The sequence below is a fragment of the Schistocerca gregaria genome, unplaced genomic scaffold (genome assembly GCF_023897955.1).
Source record: "Schistocerca gregaria isolate iqSchGreg1 unplaced genomic scaffold, iqSchGreg1.2 ptg000304l, whole genome shotgun sequence".
In the NCBI taxonomy this organism is placed as follows: domain Eukaryota; kingdom Metazoa; phylum Arthropoda; class Insecta; order Orthoptera; family Acrididae; genus Schistocerca; species Schistocerca gregaria.
This window is the reverse complement of record NW_026061786.1, coordinates 489,639-513,098: the sequence shown is the minus strand read 5'-3', so window position 1 is coordinate 513,098 and position 23,460 is coordinate 489,639. Positions and strand designations below refer to the sequence as shown.

General features: G+C 44.5%; 1 protein-coding gene across 1 annotated transcript in view; it reads left to right on the top strand.

Moving 5' to 3' along the window:
* The window catches only part of LOC126305265 (uncharacterized), a 164,311-nt gene extending 140,903 nt beyond the window's left edge, over positions 1 to 23,408 (top strand). The window contains exon 2 of the mRNA XM_049992035.1: positions 20,207 to 23,408. Coding sequence (XP_049847992.1) covers positions 20,207 to 20,641 — 435 coding nt within the window. The 3' untranslated portion in view covers positions 20,642 to 23,408. The remainder of the gene's footprint in view (positions 1 to 20,206) is intronic.
* The last annotated feature ends 52 nt before the right edge of the window (positions 23,409 to 23,460 follow it).

Sequence of the window (23,460 nt, the reverse complement as noted above, 5' to 3'; positions counted from 1 at the left end):
TTACTCCTCCCAAAATATGCCAAGCAAAGAGAAGAAGCCCACTATCTGAAGTATCAAAACGATTTTCGATTATGACTTTCCTGACTGGGTTCCCTTACCTCAGAGCTATTCATTTACCCCTCTCCATCGCCCCTAAAACTTTGTAACATCCTTACGGCATCATCTGTATATGCAGAATTTTATTTGTTCGTGGGGATTATTGTTTTCTTTCATATACTGAGGGAAGATGTGTGAATTTTTATTTTCAATTAATTACACAGTGTGAAGTTTCTATTTATTGGCAGTTTGTACATTAAGCTAGGCACATTGTTCTTTTCTCAGATATGTGTTACAGTATTCTGTGCTTTTTCTAGTCTCGCCCGGAGCGGTGAAACTTGACTGTCGCATTGAATTTAACTTTTCATATGCGGTTTTATGCTGCGTTCAGGGCTCCTGCCCTCAGTGTTGTGCTGTAACATCAATGTTTTCAGAGGGTTTCTATGCTAAATCCTTAATAGTGCTGTTTCACCCGAGGTTAACTTTAAAAAAAAAATTGCGATACACTTCGGAATTAAAAGTTCCAGTTATTCCAGTTAAACTCCAACATTCATACAGTAACAGTACACCCACAATACAGTAGAGTAAAATTTGTACCGGAAGGCGAGGCCCTGAGCATAGTAAGCAATGCAAATTAATTTACACTGCAATAGTTACGCAGGGAAGAACAGGTTTTCGACGAGATAGATTAGAATGGAGAGCTACATCCCATAGGACAGGCCTGTATGAAGCAGCTGATCAAAAGTACGATAGTACAGGGAATCAGGAGGAATTTGTGGCTGAAGTGGCAATTCCTTGGCAGGGAGGGCTCACTGTGTTGTCTCGGACGGAGAGTCATCGACCGTGTACAAGTATCTTCAGGTGCGCCCCGAGGAAGTGTGTTGTACCACTTGCTGTTGATGTGTATTAATGTCACTGTCGACAATATTAATAGTAACCTCATATTTTTTCGCAGGTGGCACACGTATCTACAATAAAGCCCTAGCAGAAAGAAGCTCCCCAAGTATTCTGTCAGATCTTGATAAGATTTAATGGTGTTGCAATGACTAGCAACTTATATTAAATGTTGAGAAACATAAAACTGCAGAGTTGACAAAACGAAAATAAAACTTAATATGCTATGACTACAATATCAATGAAAGACACAACCCATACACATACCTCGGTGTAATACGGAATGATAGGCCCAGTTGCAGGTAAACGCTAGGTTTGTGTTGTTTTATTGCGAGGCACGGAAGTTCCCGTGCGTCTGAGCTTCACCACGAGGCACGACGCTCCCGCGGGCACGGTGTGGTCAGGACGCTGGAGTCGAGGGCGGCCGGCGGCCACGCCGTGTCGCCGTAGCGCCTGCGTGGGTGGCGCCGCGCTGGCCCAGTGGGCGGAAGCGCGCCAGCCGGCCGGCCGGCCGCCCTTCCTGTGGCCGCGGGTCGCCGCTTCGATGTCCGAGCGCGGCAGGGGCCGGGCCCGGGGACCGCGCTGCAGCCGGACCGGGACGCGCGCTCCTGGGCTCGCGAGACGGGCTCGATGCTCGCTCTTGTCGCATCGCTACGAGGGTCGCTAAGTTTTAGAAGCGACAGCTAGATGCGCTCTTGAGATTAGGCACTAACAGTATTACAAAATTTGGAAACATTCCTTTCGTCCATTCTCGAAGGTTACAAGGCGCCGCACAAATCCCCATTAACGACAGCTGTCAGAATCCAAACACTGCTAAGCCGTCCTAGCACGGGGCGTTTCCTCACCACGAAGCACGCCAGACGTGGTTTCCGTCTGGTGCCTCACACGAAACGTGGCCCTTACCGTGATTTGCGACCGCAGCGCTCTCCAGCTGTAGTCATCGGCTGCCGTCTACGGTACGAAAAGCATAGTTTACCAAACTGACGTGCATCAAATTGCAACGCTAGTTCCATTAAAATATCTTTTCCACATGCTAGCTATGTTATTGTCTGTAGTGTACACAAACAAGTACATCAATAGTCTGTCCTTAAACCTGATACACGGCAAAAAAAAATCCGTTTCTAGTAAGTAAGAACTGACCTTTAAAACTTCATGACACACAGTGCGACGCAAATTATTCAGCGTAGCATAAAAATAATTTAATTTTTCACATTCTGTAATAAAATCCAGACGTCATTCTTATTAGAGCACTGTTTCTATTCAGCAGCAGAATGTTTAGAACACGTTAAATACTATACTTAGGAAGAACTGCCATATCTGCAAGTAATTCAATGTCTTCTAGACATAACCTAAAAAATCATTTATTTACTGCAGTATTACTGGTAATATTTATGTACTTCATGTAAGTGCGGGTCCGAGCATGCGTATATATATATATATATATATATGGTGGTCCAAGGATAGTGACCGGGCCAAATATCGCACGAAATAAGCAGCAAACGAAAAAACTACAAAGAATGAAACTCGTCTAGCTTGAAGGGGGAAACCAGATGGCGCTATCGTTGGCCCGCTAGATGGCGCTGCCATAGGTCAAACGGATGTCAACTGCGTTTTTTGAAATAGGGACCCCCATTTTTTATCACATATTCGTGTAGTACGTAAAGAAAGATGAATGTTTTAGTTGGACCACTTTTTTCGCTTAGTAATAGATGGCGCTGTAATAGTCACAAACGTATAAGTACGTGGTATCACGTAAGATTCCGCCTGTGAGGACGGCATTTGTTCGTGACACATTACCCGTGTTAAAATGGACCGTTTACCAATTGCGGAAAAGGTCGATATTGTGTTGACGTATGACTATTGTGATCAAAATGCCCAATGGGAGTGTGCTGTGTATGCTGCTCGGTATCCTGCATACAAGTGTCCGGACCGTTCGCCGGATAGTTACGTTATTTAAGGAAACAGAAAGTGTTCAGCCACATGTGAAACGTCAACCACGTCATGCAACAAATGATGATGCCAAAGTAGGTGTTTTAACTGCTGTGGCGGCTAATCCGCACACCACTAGCAGACAAAAATGGGCGAGAATCGGGAATCTCAAAAACGTCGGTGGTGAGAATGCTACACCAACATCGATTGCACCCGTACCATATTTCTATGCACCAGGAATTGCATGGCGACGACTTCGAACGTCGTGTACAGTTCTGCCACTCGGCACAAGAGAAATTACGCGATGATGACAGATTTTTTGCCGGGGTTCTATTTAGCGGGGAAGCGTCATTCACCTACAGCGGTAACGTAAACCGGCATAATATGCACTATTGGGCAACGGAAAATCCACGATGGCTGCGACAAGTGCAATATCAGCGACCTTGGCGGGTTAATGTATGGTGTGACATTATGAGAGGAAGGAAAATTGGCCCCCCATTTTATCGATGGCTATCTAAATGGTGCAATGTATGCTGAATTCCTACGTAATGTTCTACCGTTGTTATTACAATATGTTTCACTGCATGACAGAATGGCGATGTACTTCCAACATGATGGCTGTCAGACACACAGCTCGCCTGCGGTTGAAGCGGTATTGAATAACGTATTTCATGACAGGTGGATTGGTCGTCGACACACCATGGCCCAGAACTTCACCAGATCTGACGTCCCCGGATTTCTTTCCGTGGGGAAAGTTGAAGGATATTTGCTATCGGATCCACCGACAACGCCTGGCAACATGCGTCGGCGCATTGTCAATGCACGTGCGAACATTACGGAAGGCGAACTACTCGCTGCTGAGAGGAATGTCGTTACACGTATTGCCAAGTGCAGTGAGGTTAACGGGCATCATTTTGAGCATTTATTGCATCAATGTGGTATTTACAGGTAACCGCGCGGTAACAGCATGCGTTCTCAGGAATATTAAGTTCACAGAGGTACGTGTATCACATTGGAACAACCGAAATAAAATGTTCAGACGTATCTACGTTCTGTATTTTAATTTAAAAAACCTACCTGTTACCCACTGTTCGTCTAAAATTGTGAGACGTATGTTTGTAACTATTACAGCACCATCTATCACAAAGCGAAGAAAGTAGTCCAACCAGAACATTCATATTTCTTTACGTACTACACGAATATGTAATAAAAATGGGGGTTCGTATTTAAAAAACGCAGTTGATATCCGTTTGACCTATGGAAGCGCCATCTAGCGGGCCAACGACAGCGCCATCTGGTTTCCCCCTTCAAGCTAGAGAAGTTTCGTTCTTTGTAATTTTTCCGTTTGACGCTTATTTCGTGAGATATTTGGCCCGGTCGTATCCCATAATGTGTAAAGTTTTTTGAGTGAATAATTAAAAAAATAAATACTGAATCGCAATCGACTGATGTAGTGATATAGATAGCAGTCTCGCAATTTATTGGTCAATGATCTCTGACACGTTCACAAAATCGAACGAACTCACTCCTGAGTTCTGAAACATCGAATACTACGAAACAAATTCTATTAGATTGGAAAGTAAGTCCCGGAAAACGTGAAGTTGAATAAACTATTTGCAGATGGCTATGTGTAGACCTACTACCTTTGAGTTTGCAACTTCCTTCCGTGGAGGAGATGATGAAGCGGATGTTGGGAAGACGGTAATGTAGGAGTAGTTCGCAGTGTTAGTGGAGTGAAACCGTGTTATGCGAGTCTGTGCCTTTGATGATCCGATATGCCGAGGGTCTTAATCGAAAAATATTATGACGTTTCCCGTCATTTTATTGCAAAAGAGGCGTATCAAAACGACGTGTATCGAGATAAAACGTGGAAAGCGAAACTCCACGTTGTGACGTCACAAAACTCAACGAGCTCCTCGTCTACGAGTGTTTTATCGCCCCGTGTGAGGACGGATTTACAGGTGTAGCTTTTTCCGTATTTATGGATACTTGGAAGTGGCGCTACTAACATTAACGATTACCATTGTTTTAAAATTTTCAAACGTTCCTTTCGCCTGTCTCCGGAGCTTACGTTGCGTGACGCAGAGTCCCACTGGCACCAACTAGCAGAACCCGCACGCTCGTAAGTCGTGTTCATACGGGACACGGACGTGTTGCTGGTCGAGTCTTGTGGCACTTCAGCGTGGAATCCCGCACGCCAGAACATTACCAACAGTGAAAGGCAGATATTTATTTCGTGCTGATGGAAATGGCTAGTGAGATGCATCTTCGATGACTACGCCATATGCAAAACTTAGGAGACGCCATACTGGATAGCGTTTTTTGCAGTTGAAGCCCGTATTTGGTGGTTTATCTTGAGTGCAGTGAACATATGTTGTTTCAGAGCAGTGGCACTTTGCGGAAAAACTGAAAACGCGTAGATCTTGTAACGTTTTCGGTGCGATAAAATGACAGGAAGTGACCGGTAGGTGGTTACAGGCGTTTCATTGGGTGCTTTAGGTATAAGGGACAATGAAAACGAAACACTTGGAAAAAAGTAAGTGAACTGTTCGTTATTTCAAAAGTAAACTGTTAATGCATTTATCCACTGTGAGACCATACGGAGAATGCCAAGATGAAAAAATGTTTGCCGTTTGCTACTGCCGTAACTGTACTGAGGCGTCCATCTCCTCGTCCGAAGGAAATCGATGGCCACGAATCCTGTTCTTCAAGCCGCCAAAAATACAGAAATCGCGTGGGGAGGGGTCGGGAGTGATGGGGGATGTGTAGGAGAAATCTCTGCAGCTTACTCGAAACAATCGTCGCAGCGTGTGGGCAGGTGTTATCTTGCGACCGATTGATGCCTTCCGTGCCGGCCTGGGTCGCCGAGTGGTTCTAGGAGCTCCAGTCTGGAACTGCGCGATCGCTACGGGCGCAGGTTAGAATCCTGCCTCGGGCATGGATGTGTGTGATGTCCTTAGGTTAGTTAGGTTTAAGTAGTTCTAAGTTCTAGGGGGCTGATGACCTCAGCAGTTAAGTCCCATAGTGCTCAGAGCCATTTGAACTTTTTTTTTATGCCGTCCTTCAACATTTCTAGGGATTCGATTTTTGTAAAGTGTCTACGTAGGACTGTGCGTCAGTTAATGTGCAGTGTTCCAGAAAGTCAGTAAACAGAGGGTTGATGGACGGCACCATTATGTTGCAAAGACTGTTTGCACTAGCGCTGATGCCCCCATAAGCCCCCCCCCCCCCCTTTGCACTACGCTGCAGAAGTTTCGCAGAAAAGTCCTTACACATGCTCCATGTGGTCCCAATCCCTGCTCATGTGATTTTTTCTCATATTTTTGAGGCCCTGAAGAAAGACATTCGTGGCTGTCGATTTGCTTTGGACGAAGAGGTGCATGCGTGGGTAGAATCATGGTTCCGTAGGCAACCGCGAACGTTTTTCCACGAAGGCACTGGCCGTCTTGTCTCACAGTGGAATAATTGTATTAAGAGTTATGGCGACTACTTCTGAAATAATGAACACTTTACTTACTTTATCCATCTGTCTTGTTTTGATTTGACTACGCGTTATGTTTAATGTATGGCTCTGAACAGTATGGGACCTAACATCTGAGGTCATCAGTCCCCTAGAACTTAGAACTACTTCAACCTAACTAACCTAAGGACATCACACACATCCATGTCCGAGGCAGGATTCGAACCTGCGACCGTAGCAGTCGCGCGGTTCCGGACTGAAGCGCCTATATCCGCTCGACCACCGCTGACCAGCATAGTTAATGTACAATAATGAAATTTCGGGAGCACACTTGTTTAGGTAACATATTCACGTGATTAACATTGCAAGAATAGAGAGCAAGAGAAGCCATTGTAAATGTGAAACGTCGGTGTATTAACGACCGGTGTAAGCGCCAATGTTGAATCCAAGCATGCAGACGTGCATGAATTGTGTTGTACAGGTGACGGATGTCAGTCCGAGAGGAGTACCACGCCTGTTGTGACGGCTGGCGCTGGTGGCCGATCGCGCTGAAGGACCCGTCCGGTGACGTCCCATACGTGCTCCACTGGAGAGAGATCTGGCGATTCATCAGGCCGAGGCGACATGTCGACACTCTGTACAGCGTGTTGAGCTGCACCAGCGGTTTGTGGGCCAGTGTTACCCTGTAATGCTGTTTATGAATGACAGCACAACAGGTCGAATCATCACATTGACATTCAAATTTGCAGTCAGCGTGCATAGGATAACCACGAGAGTTTTCCTGGTGTCACACGAAATCGTAACCCAGGCCGTAACTGCAGGTGTAGGTCCAGTGAGTCCAGCACGCAGGCAGGCTGGTTGGAGGCCCTCAATTGGGCTCCAACTAACAAGAACACGGCAGTCGCTGACACAGAGGCAGAGCGAGCTTTCAACAGGAAACGCAACAGACATCCAAACTGCCCTCCAATGAATTGTCGCTTGCTACAACTGAAGTCGCAAATGATTGATTGGTTGGCATGGGAGAGCACACCAAACACAGAGGTCATTGGCCTCATCAGATTAGGGAAGGATGGGGTAGGAAGTCGACAGTGCCCTTTCAGAGGAACCATCCCGGCATTTGCCTGAAGCTATTTAGGGAAATCACGGAAAATCTAAATGAGGACCGCCAGACGCGGGGTTGAATCGCCGTCCTCCCGAATACGCGTCCAATGTGCAATCACTGTGCCATCTCGCTCTGCCATATCGCAAGAAGGCAATGGTTTGGGATCAGAGGAACACATGATGCGGGGCGTCTGGCTTATAGCTGTCCTTCAAGTAAATGTTTTGTAGCTCTCCTTTGTGTCACTGTGGCACCAACTGCTGCTCAGATTGCTCCCGCAGATGCCGTACGATGTGCCGAACAAAACGGCCTTCCCTCTCGGTAGTGAACGTGGCCATCCGGTACCCGGTCTTCTTGCGACCGTGCGTTCCCGTGAACACCGCTGCCAGCAGTCAAGTACAGTGGCCACCTTCCTGCCAAATCTTTCCGCACTATCGCTGAGCGGACATCCAGTTTCTCGTAGACCAGATGTACGACCTTGCTGAAACTCAGTGAAGTGTTGATAAGGGCGTCTCTGTCACCTTAAATGCTCTCTTGTTTTAACATCAACTCACCACGTGCAACGTCAAAGGCAACTAACGCTCCAGACCGTTACGGTTTATATTTAAAAGAAACCTGATTTTAATCCTGTTACTGGCGCCACTGTTACGTGACTGGCGCGAAATTTGAATAGGGATCATCTTTCAGGTGTAGAAACACGCCTACCAAGCTTCGTTTATATGGCAAAACACTTTCTTGGCGTTGAGATTTATTTCTAATATACCCAGGCCGCTGAAATTTTGCGCTTGACGTGTGCGTTTCAAGTTGGCAGCGTAACAGGGTAGCAAGTGATGAAAGAGGAGCGCTAGATGCTAGGCGTGCTACGCGAACCAACCCCAGTGTGGCAATCGCTGCCGATCGTGAAGTCGAAGCTCCCAAAAAATGGATCAAATAGTTCTGAGCACTATAGGACTTAACATCTGAGGTCATTAACCCCCCAGAACGTAGAACCACTTAAACCTAACTAACCTAAGGACATCACACACATCCGTGTCTTAGGCAGGATTCGAACCTGCGACCGTAGCGGTCGCGCGGTTCCAGACTGAAGCGCCTAGAACCGCTCGGACTCACCGGCCGGCTCGAAGCTCCCGCGTTGCCGGCTTTGTTTGATGTAAACATAAACAACGTGCCTTGTGAATGGTTTGTAACGTCTGCTTCCGTTGTACTGTGTCTTATTTCACTGTGGTTTGGGAAATCTGATACTACTGAGCCGGCCAGTGTGGCCGAGCGGTTCTAGGCGCTACAATCTGGAACCGCGTGACCGCTACGGTCGCAGGTTCGAATCCTGCCTCGGGCATGGATGTGTGTGATGCCCTTAGGTTTGTTAGGTTTAAGTAGTTCTAAGTTCTAAGGGACTGATGACCTCAGAAGTTACGTCCCATAGTGCTCAGAGCCATTTGAACCATTTGATACTATTGACAACACTTTGCGTCAAGGTCTGTCGCTAGACAACGAGGCACATTAGTTACTACAAAGAAATGGCGACTTTCACGAGCAGGATAAGATATACGCAAATATTCATGGAGAGCCAACAGTACCTGCCGATAAAGTTGTGGAACCAACATCAAAAGCTCATGCAATTAGTGCAAGAAGAGTGGCAAGCCAATGGGTGTAATCGCAAAAGTTGAAAGATATAGTCGTGAACTGTAACGATTCCGAACCGTTTGTATCAGATAATATATTTCTAGCGCCCCTGGAGAGAAAAAAATTTGCGTCACCCCCTTAGATTGTTTCAAGACGGGTGCAATTCGCAGGCATATTTATGCCTACTACAGCAGTAAAGACTTTCGTACTGTAAAAATAAAGTGAGCATTTCAGGGGTGGGAAAACGTCACTAAAATTTGTACAGAAGATTTCTTTACAAAACGCTAGACGAATGCTAAGTTTTGTTAGAAAATGTCCATATTTTTAGAGCTCGAAGCTTATTCTTGCACAAAATTGTTGGCAAAGACATTCAATAGTATTTGTGTTTGGGATGACGAACATGAAGACGGTTTTGGTGCTGTATTAGACTGTAATGACGATTGGGAGCTGGATGGAATAGCGTCACTGTCGCCGTAAAATGGTGAGTGGGAAAGCTACGAATAGCGGATATTTATTGCATCACTGTCATTATAAAACGTAAAGTGAGATGTTGCAAATCTCGGTTATTATTTATTTTGCAAGCTACTGTGTACCTTAAGGACGGTGGTAGGCAGTACCGGATTAAGCAAGAGCGGGAGCCGAAGTAAATTCTGACAAGGGGCGCTTGCTTTGTTGACGTCGTGTGGTTTAGGATATAAAATAAAACAAACTTTTCTCGATTTAATTTCTGCAAATTTAGAAATAATACAAATTAGATCAACGTCTCTGGGCAAATCGTATTCAATGTCCATAATACTGAGGTCATTTAGACGTTCCTCCCACCGCATTTCTTAGTTTTTAATGCGCTTTAATGTTGAAAAAGAACGTTCTCCACTGCAGTTGATGATCATTAAACATAAGTAAATGTATAACACTTTTTCTACATTTGGAAAATACTCTCCTAACGAATTTATCATAAAAGACGTGTAAATTTGTAGTTACAAAGCTTCGTTCTTCTTTTTGTCAATGACAGCAGCGATATCCGTTTTGAGCACCCCAGCGAACTGAACCAGTTGGTCGCCTGGCGACACTTCTGACTCATCCGAGGGAGCATTCACGATACTCGGAGTTCTTCTCCAGATCTCTTCTGCTGTAAGAGATTTAATGTAGCGCAATATTCCAAAGACATTAGTCAAGTGATCGTATTTTTCCATGAGTTTAGTTAATGCAGCCCGAACCTTGTTAATTATCACAATAAATACTTGAAATTCAAAATGATCTCCAGGTTTTCGATTTTCTACAGCTTCATCTAGTGTAGTTGATTTCTAAAATGGTCGAACTTTGTATTTCGCTTGTGTCGTCTTGAAGTTTGTTGCTGATATTCTTCACAGTTGGTCAGAGATTTGGCTTTTACCTCAGTTTCTGAAAACGTGAACCTCATTGCTTAGATATATTCATTGATGGATTTATAAAGTGCATATCAGGCTCTCAGATCTTGATCAGACGACTGCAGAGAAACGCTAGCCGCTTGCAAGCGTTCTAGTATTCTGTTCCAAGCGACGCACATTATTCCCGTTTCCAACTTACTCATTTTCAAAACCAGTCCCTACGCCTGATTGCGGCTCTCTACCTTTTGATGCATATTTGTAGCTATGTCATTCAAAACTTGCTAGGTCGTATGAAAACCAAATAACAGCGCCTTTGTAGCATCAGCTCTCGCCCACCAACTAGTGTCCGATAACCTTTTCAGAATCGGAATTTCAGTAGTATCATTTTTCAGTGCTTTCAAAAGAAGGCCACATCAATAGGTAGAAGTGAAAAAAATGTATAGATACTTTCAAGGAAATCAAAGAAAATAAACGCTTCTGTACTACATTCTGCAGCACACATGGCGACCAAATTTAGCGAATGCGAAAAATAGGGAAAATATTTAGCGTACTTATATATGTCTTCAACTCGTGCTTCTAAGCCGGTGTCCCTGCCACTCATGTTACTGGCATTGTCATAGCTGTGCCCTCGACAAAGTTTGACATTAATGCCATTCTCTGTTAAAAAAGATAGTAAGTTGAGCAGTATGACCTTTCATATACAAAAACTTGACAAATCTTTCCACTGATCATAGCGCACTATCAGAATCAGCTGATCTGCGTGAGATATATCAGGGGTAGAATCCAATGAGGCTAAACAGCATTTGAATCTCTTAATTTCGCAAATAATATGACCCAGTACGGCTGATGGATAGTACAGCAGAGGGGAGAGTCTGCTCGCCAGCACTGTACGAGAGTGGGGCGGAACGGACAGCCGCCTTCCAAGCGTTTAGACCACTACAGCTTCCCGCCTATCGAGATCTATTGATTCTCTGCCCATCAAAATTATGCAAGAAGAAGAAAACGCGTTGAGAGTGAGCCCTCAGCTGTTATCTAGCCATCAGTACAAACTCAGGCACATCTTTAAATTAGTCGTAATTAGCGCTCTCAACAAAACATCATCCACTTGGCTTCACGTTTTATATTTAATAAAATGTCGGCTCCTACGAGCGACCCAGCTTGAGAACGTTGGCCACACAGTGGGAGTATGCAGGTGAGACCTGACTCTACTCGTGCGTACTGGTTGTTGCTCACTCGCTCTGCCACACTGCAGCTACTTTAAGCCTAAGCGCGAAGTACGCACGTAACCTCGACTTACCGGCTACTCACGAGCTACAGTGAGGCACTTCCTGGATTCCAATGGAAACACGGTCCTATTCAAGTGGCTGAATAAAGACAACGACTGACTGAAATCATTATTTTACTGCTGTTTCACAAACAAATGGAAGTATATGGCCTTTTCTTTGCCCTCTTACTCATACGTTTCAGTTTCGTTGCAGATATCATAGACAACTTTCCAAATGAAGATGCAAATAATGGAATGACGTTCAATTCTTCTTTATAACCTCCAATGGTGATAAGGACAATGGACGCTAATGAGGAAGTAAGTGATAATGAAGACTGTTCTGAAGATTTAAAATCATCAATAGGCTAATAGTTCGAGATGATAGTGAAGGAGTATACGGAACGGTCTGTCACTTTCTTGAAGACTAAAAGAAAGAAAACGATCCGTAAATTAACAGTAAATAGCGTAAAAAGTGATGTGCATGTGTGCAAATGTTTTCAAAGGTAAACATAATCGATCTACATAAATTTAATATGGTATGCTGCAATAACGTGACGTCAACATATTGAGGAAAAGGACGTTTTAAAAATAATCTGTTACGTGGGTGTACGTATTCAATAAGAGTTCTGTTGTGGTTTGAAAGGTAACACATGTTACTTACTACAACAAAACAACTACATATCGTTACGGAACAGTCATATTTACTGTTTGTGAAGAATTTTTCAACGACACCCTAGGTGCTAACCCTATATGAGTTTTCGATAGACAGAACATGTATACGCGTATTTTCATTTTAGAAATCACGTATGGTCGTCGTGCTATCAAAAAGGAACGAAAGACGACACACTCGTGCAGTCTGTGTGTCGGTAATACTGTTTACAGCTAAACGACATGCCACCGGTACCTGCAGATCGACACTTGCCGTCGCCTCTGTTCCTTCGTTTAAAAAAAGCGACGTGCATACTAGGAGCACGAGATGAGCAAAGCTTGTTTTAAGGGGATCATATTTTAGCAGACAGGTCTTTTATAGACAAGGAATACTAACGGATGTCGTGAGATCTTCGTAGGAGGGAGCAATATACTGCTTGACTCTTCGGTGAAGGTATGTTCTCGAAAGCCCGTACCGAGCTACTGAGCGTCTCTCCTGCAGAGTCTTCCACTGGAGTTTATCTATCATCTCCGTAACGCTTTCGCGATTACTAAATGATCCTGTAACGAAGTGCGCTGCTCTCCGTTGGATCTTCTCTATCTCTTCTATCTACCCTACCTGGTGCGGATCCCACACTGCTGAGCAGTATTCAAGCAGTGGGCGAACAAGCGTACTGTAACCTACTTCCTTTGTTTTCGGATTGCATTTCCTTAGGATTCTTCCAATGAATCTCAGTCTGCCATCTGCTTTACCGAAGATCAACTTTATATGATCATTCCATGTAAAAATGAGTACCAGCTCGTATGCAGCAAAGCTGTGTCCAATATTGAATAATTTTCGCTGCCAACGTCTTGAGCAGCTGGGTGCACCTCACTGCAGATCATTCATTATCCTTTGAAAAATTGCTAGAGGTACCGCTAAGGGAACACTTCCTTTGAATTGTAAGGCTGACAATATTAATTTGAAGTACAGATTCAAGAGCTACATCGTTCTTCAGCGCTACGATTTGTAAATTGAAAATTATTAACTTATTATTAAAAAATTTGTTTAACCAATTAGCTGTGTTCGTGCTTCACGGTTCACCATATAGAGGATACAGTGGGGTGGGGTACTGTAACCTGCTAATGTGTAAAATGTACGTCACAGATGGACAAAACTGCGCACTATCAAAATTATTGCTCAAATTTTGAATCAAAATCGATTACAAGGTTGTTATTGCACCAGTGTTCTGTTTTCCTCTTTAAAATATGACTTCAAGTGTATGACGTTCCATTTTGGCATTAAAAACTCTCATGTATCTACCAGTACTAAGGGTGAAAAAATTCTGAGCGCTAAATAAATGTCTACTGTATTCGGAATCATCCAAATTAAAACTAGTGTTTTATGAAGATGTCAAACACAAATAGCTGATTCCTACATAGTTACGTACCGAGAACCAACATACTTTTTTATTGTTTACACTTCGATGTATATATGAACAAACAAGCACTTTACCTTCTACATCTACATGACTACTCTGCAATTCACATGTAAGTGCTTGGCAGAGGGTTCATCGAACCACAATCATACTGTCTCTCTACCATTCCACTCCCTAATAGCGCGCGGGAAAAACGAACACCTAAACCTTTCTGTTCGAGCTCTGATTTCTCGTATTTTATTTTGATGATCATTCCTACCTATGTAGGTTGGGCTCAACAAAATATTTTCGCATTCGGAAGAGAAAGTTGGTGACTGACATTTCGTAAAAAGATCTCGCCGCGACGAAAAACGTCTGTGCTGTAATGACTTCCATCCCAATTCGCGTATCATATGTGCCACACACTCTCCCCTATTACGTGATAATACAAAACGAGCTGCCATTTTTTGCACCCTTTCGATGTCCTCCGTCAATCCCACCTGGTAAGGATCCCACACCGCGCAGCAATATTCTAACAGAGGACCTTATGCTTCAGCGGTTCCCTTTTTTCTGTCAGATACTTTGTAATCACTTTATAAAATCGATGTTACCGACTTAATAATCTATTACTTTGTAAAAAAAAAAAAAGTTTACGATTGGTCTCCAGGCACCGACTGTTTGATGTCTGTACCTCAAGGGACTTGTGTCGACTGCCCTTTTTGAATCCCTGTTGCCAACATCAAGGAGCTTTTATATTTCTAATTGTTGTGCTGTGTGGCGTTGGTTGCATGCAAGGGGTTTATTGCATGAACTGAACCTCATTAAGAAGCTATTGCTGGCCATCAACACAGCCTCCGACAGTGTTTAGGCCTGTTCTTCATTGTGACGCCAGAAACAATATATATCAGTTGGCAGAATGTTGCGAACTTGACCAAATGGTGAGCTAATTCACCCTCTTCATTGGTCTACTTGCAACAAATAAATGCTATAATTGAAATGACTGTCAAAAAAAAAAATAAAATAAAATAAAAATAAAATAAAATTAAATTAAAAAAAAAACAAAGAAAAAGAAACTCTAAACTTAACTCCTGCTACGTGTAAAATCCGGCATTGGTGGTGGGAAAGCAGACACCAGCAAAAAACAGTGGCACCCGCATAAGGCTAAGCGCAAACTGAGCCGCGTACAGCACGTGTCACGTGACGCACTGCAGCGCGGCGCGCACCTTCTTGTGGCGCGGGTCCAATGCACATGGACAGGCGTACACACACTTTGCACGCGCCGATTGGCGACGCTTTGCGCTGACAGAAACGAAGCACGGGCACACTGCGATCTTTCTCAATCTGTTTTACAGAAACCATTCAGTAAACATATTTCATTTTTGCCTCGCTTGTAGCGTTATTTGTCAGCTTCGTGGTGAAGTGCCCATCATCTCGCTAATGGTCACACTTATTGTGGTATACACGTTTTAGTAAGACGCTACGCAAAATTCGAAAAGTTTGCAACGAAAAATAGAGGTCGCCATGATTTTGCGTTTGGTGCGGATTATACCATATGTTGCCGCGTGTGAAATTTAGGTAACATGTAAAATTTTTGTTGAGACTTGGGACGAGGTCTCTGCCTGCTTCCAATCTCGAGAAAATGGATCCCATGTAGCTCGCTTCCGATCTCACGCCCGCGAGAATGAAATACTCGCAACATCTCTTATATCTCCTAAACCGCTATAGGCACCGCAACAAAAGTTTGGCGAATAATAGCACACAAGTAGGAGAGTATTTTGCCAATTCGTAAACAAACTTTTTATGGCAATATATCAGTACTTCCCGTTTTAGTTTTTTCACTCCAGTGACTGTAATTTTTTAGAGTTGCCGACAGCTAGTGAAACAAGAGTTTCCTAGTATGAAAATAAACATCAAACTTCTGCTTATGTTACTGCAGACCGACACTATAAGGTTTCTCGTAAGCTCTAGAGCGCCGTGATTGCCAGTTACTTGTTTAATGAGGCACTCTGTTGCACGTGCAAATTATACTGTGTTTTGGTAAAGGAAGAACAATTAAATCTGTCAGCATGAGGGATGAGGCCGTTACTTATAAATGGTGATGCACCTTCGAATGAGAAAAGGTTAAGAATGCACACAAAAAATAAATTGCCAATTCTGTTGGAATTTTGGTTAAAAACCGGTAACCCATCGTATTTTTAACACTGAGCGACTGGAATGGAAACTTACCAAAGGATTTTATTCCTTATCTTGATCTGAGCAGTATTAAAGTAATGATGAGCGTTCCTTCAAGCGGAACGATAGGCACATGCCAGATGCTGGTTACTCACTTACGGCTTGCTAAACTGTGATCGCGAATAAAATAGTTGTTACTGAGAAAAATTTCTCTGTCGCACCACACAATAGTCAGTGTATTGTCAGCAGCGGAGGATAATGCGCGCGACGGGAATGCACAAGCTAGCCGAGTGTGCCTTGTGAGATGGAGTTCGAAAAACATCGCCGTGAAAGTAGATCTACCTTTGTCAGCAGTACATTTCGACAAATTAAATATATCTTATCACCTCACTCTTTTACGATATTCCTACTGTCATAATAATACCGACCATACTTTTTCATTTGTGTAGCCTGTTGTATAATTAGTTTATTAATGCTGATAATGGGCATGCAACAGTTGAAATGATTTTTCTCATCACGGTGAGGCAATTAAAACATTGTTATTTGTGACTGCTTTTCGACTGTTTCTAGTTTGCAGTGGAAATCGGATGTCCACATGTACATAGTATAATGTCTCTTATTACATCCATAATCAAGTAACGATAGTGAAACTTATGTACTTCATATCTCGGACGCTTTTTACCAGAAGCAAAAAGGGGTCATATCTATAGAAGTTACACCTCATCGACTTTTTGCAACAGATCGTAGAGATACGTCAGCATAACAGGCAGCAAGTCGGTAACCTTGTTTTACTTTCCTGCCTTACTTTTAAATCACGTGATTTTATAATACTCCTTACTTCCTTATTCACTGCCGTCACGATGAATCGTCTGCCCCTTCTTGCGATCTGAAAACACTGTGGAGGCAGAAGATATAATCCCAGCGGCTAACGGCTCACCAGTTACTGAACTGTGCATTGTTCTTGACAAAAGAAGAAACAAAACAAAACAACTGTAGAGATATATGTAACGGAAAACTATGTACTAACGAAGAGTGATTGAGCGCTTAAACGGCGAAAAACGAAACACTACTCAGTGATAATAAAATACAGCATACCGTAAGGCCGTATTTCTCGGACGGGCAATACTTCCACTGCCCGTATGCTTAGTGCCGAAGTGAGCGTACGGCAGGGGGCTGCCTTCCCACTCCCCGCCCCTGCCACAGTACTCACCACAACCACACTGGCTCGCGGATCCACGCCCGTGTCATATTCGATAGTGTGACTTACAGGCCGCCTGGCACGCTGCAATCGCAGCGCGTAAAGGCCGGTTCCCACCAGAGCGCGGCAGCGAGGCGTGCGGCAACGGCAACGGCAACGGCAAGCGTTTTCCGCTGACGCGGCGGTTGCGGAATTGGCGTTCCCATCTGGAAGCGGCAGACGCTAGCGGTAGCCAATGACGGACAGCCACTGAGGTACGGGGCGGGACCCACTGAAACGCCCGGTGCGTTTTATTAAGTATCTCTCACACCTACATGAAGGAAAGACGAAGTTGGGTGAAGACATACCAGTTTCTCATTTTATGTACAATGTACTATTTCACGTATTTCATTATTCGTGTTTTCTCATTTCACCATAAACAGATTTTATGACTACCGTTCATGATTGTTCACTATCTCCTAACACATTGAAACAATGTACGATAAAAGAGATTATTCAGATAGTTAACCGAGACAAAAATTTAAAATGTGATACGGTAGCAGGTACACGAAAACAATAAGAACACAAAGGCTAGGGGGAAGGGATGAAAGTGAAAGCCAGCTGATAGAACTTACCACAGAGCATAATGTAGTCATCGCCAGCACCTTGCTTAAGAATCACGAAAGAATAATATATACTAGGAACCGAGCTTTCGAAACCAGATTTTAAATTATAAGACATTTCCCGGTGCAGACGCAAACCTACAATAATTTATTGCTTACGAGCTGCAGTTTACAACTAAAGAGATAGTAAACGATAGCAAATTAAGGAGATTGAACTTAAATAAGTCACGAGCCACAGTTTTTCGATAATCTTGAAGTTATCGTAATGCAACGACTGACTGAAACAGAGGATGCAATCCGCTATAATACGAATGGATCTGGTTGACAGAAGAAGTGGTGGATGCAGCAGAGTATGTGAACGGGAAAAAGGTACAGTAGAAATCGTTAGATAAAACGTGATATATTAAATTTGACAAGAGGGAAAAATATAAGAATGCAGCAAATAAAGTAGGCCATGGGAAATACAAATGTCTAAACATGACGTTGACAGAAAGTCCAAAACGCAACGAGATTTTGCACTTGGAAAACATAGGAGATTGGAAAGGAGAAAGAAGAAATGAAACAAAGGAGAAGCAACTGTCAAGAAATCATTTGTCAAGCCAGAACTAAGCAGATAAGAGAAGGCAAGAAAGGCTCTGAGCACTATGGGACTTAACATCTGAGGTCATCAGTCCCTTAGAACCTAGAACTACTTAAACCTAACTAACCTAAGGACATCAGACAACACCCAGTCGTCAGGAGGCAGAGAAAATCCCTGACCCGGGCGCGGGAAGCGAGAACGCTACCGCACGACCACGAGCTGCGGACTGGCTAGAAAGTGGAAGGAATATGTAGAGAGGAGAGCGGGAGGGGTTGTACAATGTTAGATTCCTGTGAGTTGTCTGAACACGCAAGGCAATACTGATCCTACCACTTAGTAAGTAGACACACTGAAGAACTGCGAAACTGTGTTTATAGCATTGGCATGTTTAGAGAAAGGTTTTGACAATCTTAATTAAAACATTCTTTGAAGCTCTGGAGATGTCATCGGTAAAACACAGGGGCACAAGATTATCTGCAACTTGTACAGAAACTAAAGTGCATTTCTAAGACTTCAATGACTTGACAGGGAAGCAGTAAATTGAGAAGGCAGAAGTAGAGAGGATATAAAATGAGGACAGTCAATAGCAAGAAAAGCGTTCTGAAAAATAAAATTTGTTCACATCGAATATAAATTCTAATGATTGGGTACTGTTTTACAAAGGTATTTGTGTGGATTGCAGCCTTGTATGGAAGTGAAACGTGGACGATGAACAGTTCGGTCAAGAAGACAATGGATGCTTTGAAAACGTGGTGATCAATAAGAATGCTGAAGATTAGATACGAGGATCGTGTAACTAAAGAAGAGGTACGGAATGAATAAGAGGAGGAAGAGGAAATTACGGCACAACTTTGACTAAAAGAGGGGTTTGTTGACAGGACATATTATGAGGCGTCAAAGAGTGAGGACAAACGGGTTGGGTGATGGTGTTGTGATAATAATCATCTGCTCAATTGCTATTGTACTATTTTGTCTATTAATGTAAGCACTGAATTTACTCTTCCATGCACTCCTCCACAAAACATTTAAACCAAAACTGAAATGAGCTGAACACCAAATCTTTCAACCACTGACAACTACTGCATTCACTTTCAACTTTCTATAACTAGCCACACACACATACAGATATAAAGAGAACAGAAATAAACAAACAGTTTTCAACATGTAATTTTTTAGGTTGGCAACACAAGCATAAACAAACGAAACAGGAAGGGACAGGAGTTGGACACACTGTAGTTACGACTTCAAATCAGTGTTTTCGGTAAAATGTCTACAGCTAGTAACAGAAGAAAAAAGAACGAGCATGAAAATGTGCTATGTTCCATAATCTAAGTTTTAGTTCAACCTCCAGCATGTGACCAGGTGAGGGAAAACGCAGATGTCCGCCAAAAAATCGATTCACTGTAAGTAATCAGTTATTCAAGTAAAAAAGATGTGAACATATGATTCAGTATCTCGAGAACGGTGATAGCTATCGTTCTGCTCTCAGCTTTAAAAACAATTGCCATACGTTGGCTAAATTTCATACGCAATAATGTATTATCTAAAATGAATTGTACGAAAAGTCGACGCAATGCGTTTTTACCTCATCATACTCATTAAAATTTCGTGTAAAGGTTTACGTAAATGCGATACAGCAACTAACCACGACGAATAACGAAAAGAAATTCGGTCCTTTATCGAAAGAATTCACAAGAATCAGATTTTTGTACCGAATAGTTTCCTTGGGATCGGATGATAAGTATTTCATAGCTGCCGCCGCGTCCGCACCAGCGGTTCGGCGAACGTGTGGCTCGGGGTTCCGTACCTGACATCACGCTCAGCGCGTTCTGTGACAGGCGGCGCGGACCTGGAGCGCGGCGCGCGGCAGCGGTTCGAGACGGGCGTTTCCGTGGCAACCGCGCGGCCCGTTTTGACGGCGGCTGCCCGTGTTGCAGGTGCGCGAGGCGGGCGCGCTGCCGCGGCTGCGCCACCGGCGGGCCGGCTGCTCGCGCTGCGCGCCCGGCTGGGGCGCCGTGGCGGCGTGCGACCGGGCGCGCGGGCAGGGCACGGCGTGCGCGCGCTGCGCCGCCGGCGTCGCCTACTCGCCGCACCACTCGGCGCGCGCGCCCTGCTGGCTGTGCTCGCGCTGCGGGCCCGGCCTGTTCGAGGCGCGCGCCTGCTCGCCGCGCAGCGACACCGTCTGCGACTCGTGCCGCCGCCTGCTGGCGCCGCGCGCCGGGCCCGCCGCCGCGCCGCCGCCAGACTTCTACCGCAAGTGCCAGCCCGCCGCCGACGGCGACCCTGGCGCCGCCGCTGCCGCTGCCGCTGTCCCTGTCCCGGAGCCGTCGGGGGCGCTCGCCGGCGCGCCTTCCCAGCTGCCGCGCCTTTAAACCGCGCCCTACCTCACCGCGGGACAACGTGTCTTCACTCGTTGCCTACCGCGGCAGCTGGTCGTCGCGTGGGGCCGTTCCGAATGACTCTCGACGCGCGGGACGTGTGGCACACAGCGCCATCTCCGCAGCAATGCACTTGTAAGGCAACCACATTTAGTTGTACTGCCCTGTATCGGACGAAAGGGTGAATGTTCGGTGGTCACTACCGGCCTGTCGGTTGAAAAAAGTGTCGTCGCCAACTGAGATCACACACTGATCGCTCGATTCTCACGAAGAACATGCCTAGGTCTGGACCTCGAGCAAAGGACCAATAAATTCGCGTGACGAGTGTACCTTCAATTTCATCTATTTTTGAAGTTCCAGGAACAAATCTGATGATCCGAGTCTTCACCAGTGAGAACACGAATGCCCTACTTTTGAAAGGCTAGCCTCTCCGAGTTCTACAAACAGTATTATTTCTTTGTCTCTGGGACACGAAAAATATTTTCACGCGCGCACTAGCAGAGGAAACGCTACTCTCCTTCGTTCTGAGTTTGAAAATCGAAAACGTCGAGACAATCGCACCTCCTGGAACGTTAAAACTCGTGGGTTACTTGCACTTCCGCGTCTTAAAATCGGGTGAAACCCAGAATCTTTGATCGCGTTCGACATATCGGCTGGATAGAGCCACGCTAAACAACTTCACCTGAATCGTAACACGGCGACTCGTCGTCTGGGACAGTTGCAGGATGACACGCAACACGAAAACGTGAGACATGGCATCCTTGCTGCTCCTTCAGAGGCGGCAGTGGGAAGGCACTAGTTACAGTCTCGTGGCTCTGCATCGGATGAAACACTTAAAATGTTCGGGGCACTTTAGTATTAGCTGAATGGAACCACGCAGGAGAGAAGGTCCCACGATACAGTAACCAACCGAAATAAAAAGCGCCTAGCTCGTAGGTCTGGAAGCAGCGACGAGGAAATGTTGTATGACGAAATTAACCTCGAATTTTGCGTACTGCGTTGCACCATGAATATAACGGACGCATACCTTCTTCAGTGACCTTCGACGAGCTCTCCAAACACGAATCACTAAGCTGAATTTCAAATCAACGTCACTCCGAGTTCTACAGAATTAGCATTAACAGTTTGTGACAGCCGTCTGTGGGGAACACGAAAACATATTGCTACAAACGCGTTTCACGAAGGAAGATAACTCTATTTCCTTCCTCCGTTGTCTGTCAATCGAATCCGTCCAGACCGCATTAGCTCCCAAACACCTGACGAAAACTCTCTTCTTTCAAAAATTGTTCCTAGATTTGGCGCAACGTTAACAACTCTCCGTTCGTTTTACTGCCCAATTCTATCCATCACTTCGAGTCCCCACTTCTCCACTCAGCAATAATATTTATCGAAACTGCGCGATAAACTTTGGCCGGAAGAATGATCACCGTGTCTATTAAGCACAAGCACAGCACGGAAGTGAAGCAACGCAAGCTGCTAGCGACGCACCCATTGTGTAGGTCAGGGTAGCGAAGTGGTGAACCACAGCGGTGCTGAATCCCATTCCACAGTACCACTTCTATCCTCCTTTTGTGTAATTTCTATGTGGAGAGCGTATGTAGAGCGTTGCTTCGTCCCAGTGGGTGTGCGGACGTCGGTTCGCTCTATTTGGTTAATTACACTTCTCTTATTAGCACAGCGCACCTTCTGCTGAAAGAACTATGCTGCTAGACAAAGCAGTCAGTCCGAATAACAAGAAACGCCAATAGCGCAAGTGACGCGACTGGTACAGACTGCCGACGACGTCTGGACAGAATGAGCTCACTATTTTTGCATCCAGCGAGACGTTCATGGAAGCAAACATCCTTTCAATACACGTGATCCTCGATCTAATGACGCAGTTGACTGTAGAATACTGTAGCACATATTGAGGGCTTCGAAAGAAGAAAACAGAGCTTATGCTGTCGACTGTTCTCTTTAACCGAACTGAGAACAGCTAATGGAAGGACCTAATGATGCGTCCTAAATAAATTCTTCTGCCTGACATCAAAAGCTTCCAGAGATATGAACAAACGATAACAATTTTCCACGTCACGACTGCAGACGTATTGATTGGGTCTTTTAGTGAAGCGTTTGCAGTTTGAAATTTGTTCCAAAAGGATTGTCTTGTTATGAGGACAACATCGGAAGATGAAGTTTAGTTACGCTGTCTTGTGAAAATAAATCACAACGTCAACCCAGCGTATATTATTCCCTGCTGGCTTTAAGCACTGTGTAGTTCAAGCAGATTTTCCAGCCCCTCTGTTGTGCGGCCCTTACCTCTAATACCTGTAATAACATACACGGTCTCCGTGTTCCAATAGGTACATGCCAAAAACTTACCACTGTGGCGGTGTTATAAGTAGCGAACACTTCATATTACATAAATAAATTTTTATGTGAGGCATATTCTTGTTCGTGATACCTGCGATTTTGTGTTCGCAAATAACATGCAAACACTGAGAAAAGACTTGTCTGCAAAATTTCACGTTAAAGTGCGCTCATTGAGTGGTACAGTGAGTATATCTTGATCGTCTCCTGCCTCACTGGATAACTCTCACAAAACTAGTTCGGACTCTTCAAACGCGTGCCTCACAGATCCAGAGACGCCTGGAGGAGAAAAGACTGTTAAATAAGAGATAAACGGGGCTGCTCAGAGAACCATGTATACAGAGCACCAGATATTTCCATAAAGTGACAAAATGTACATAATGTGTAAATAAATAGATGTGCGAACGTTTCAGTTATTGGTTTTATTTATTTTTATGCCTAAAAGATCAGTCATCACAAGACGA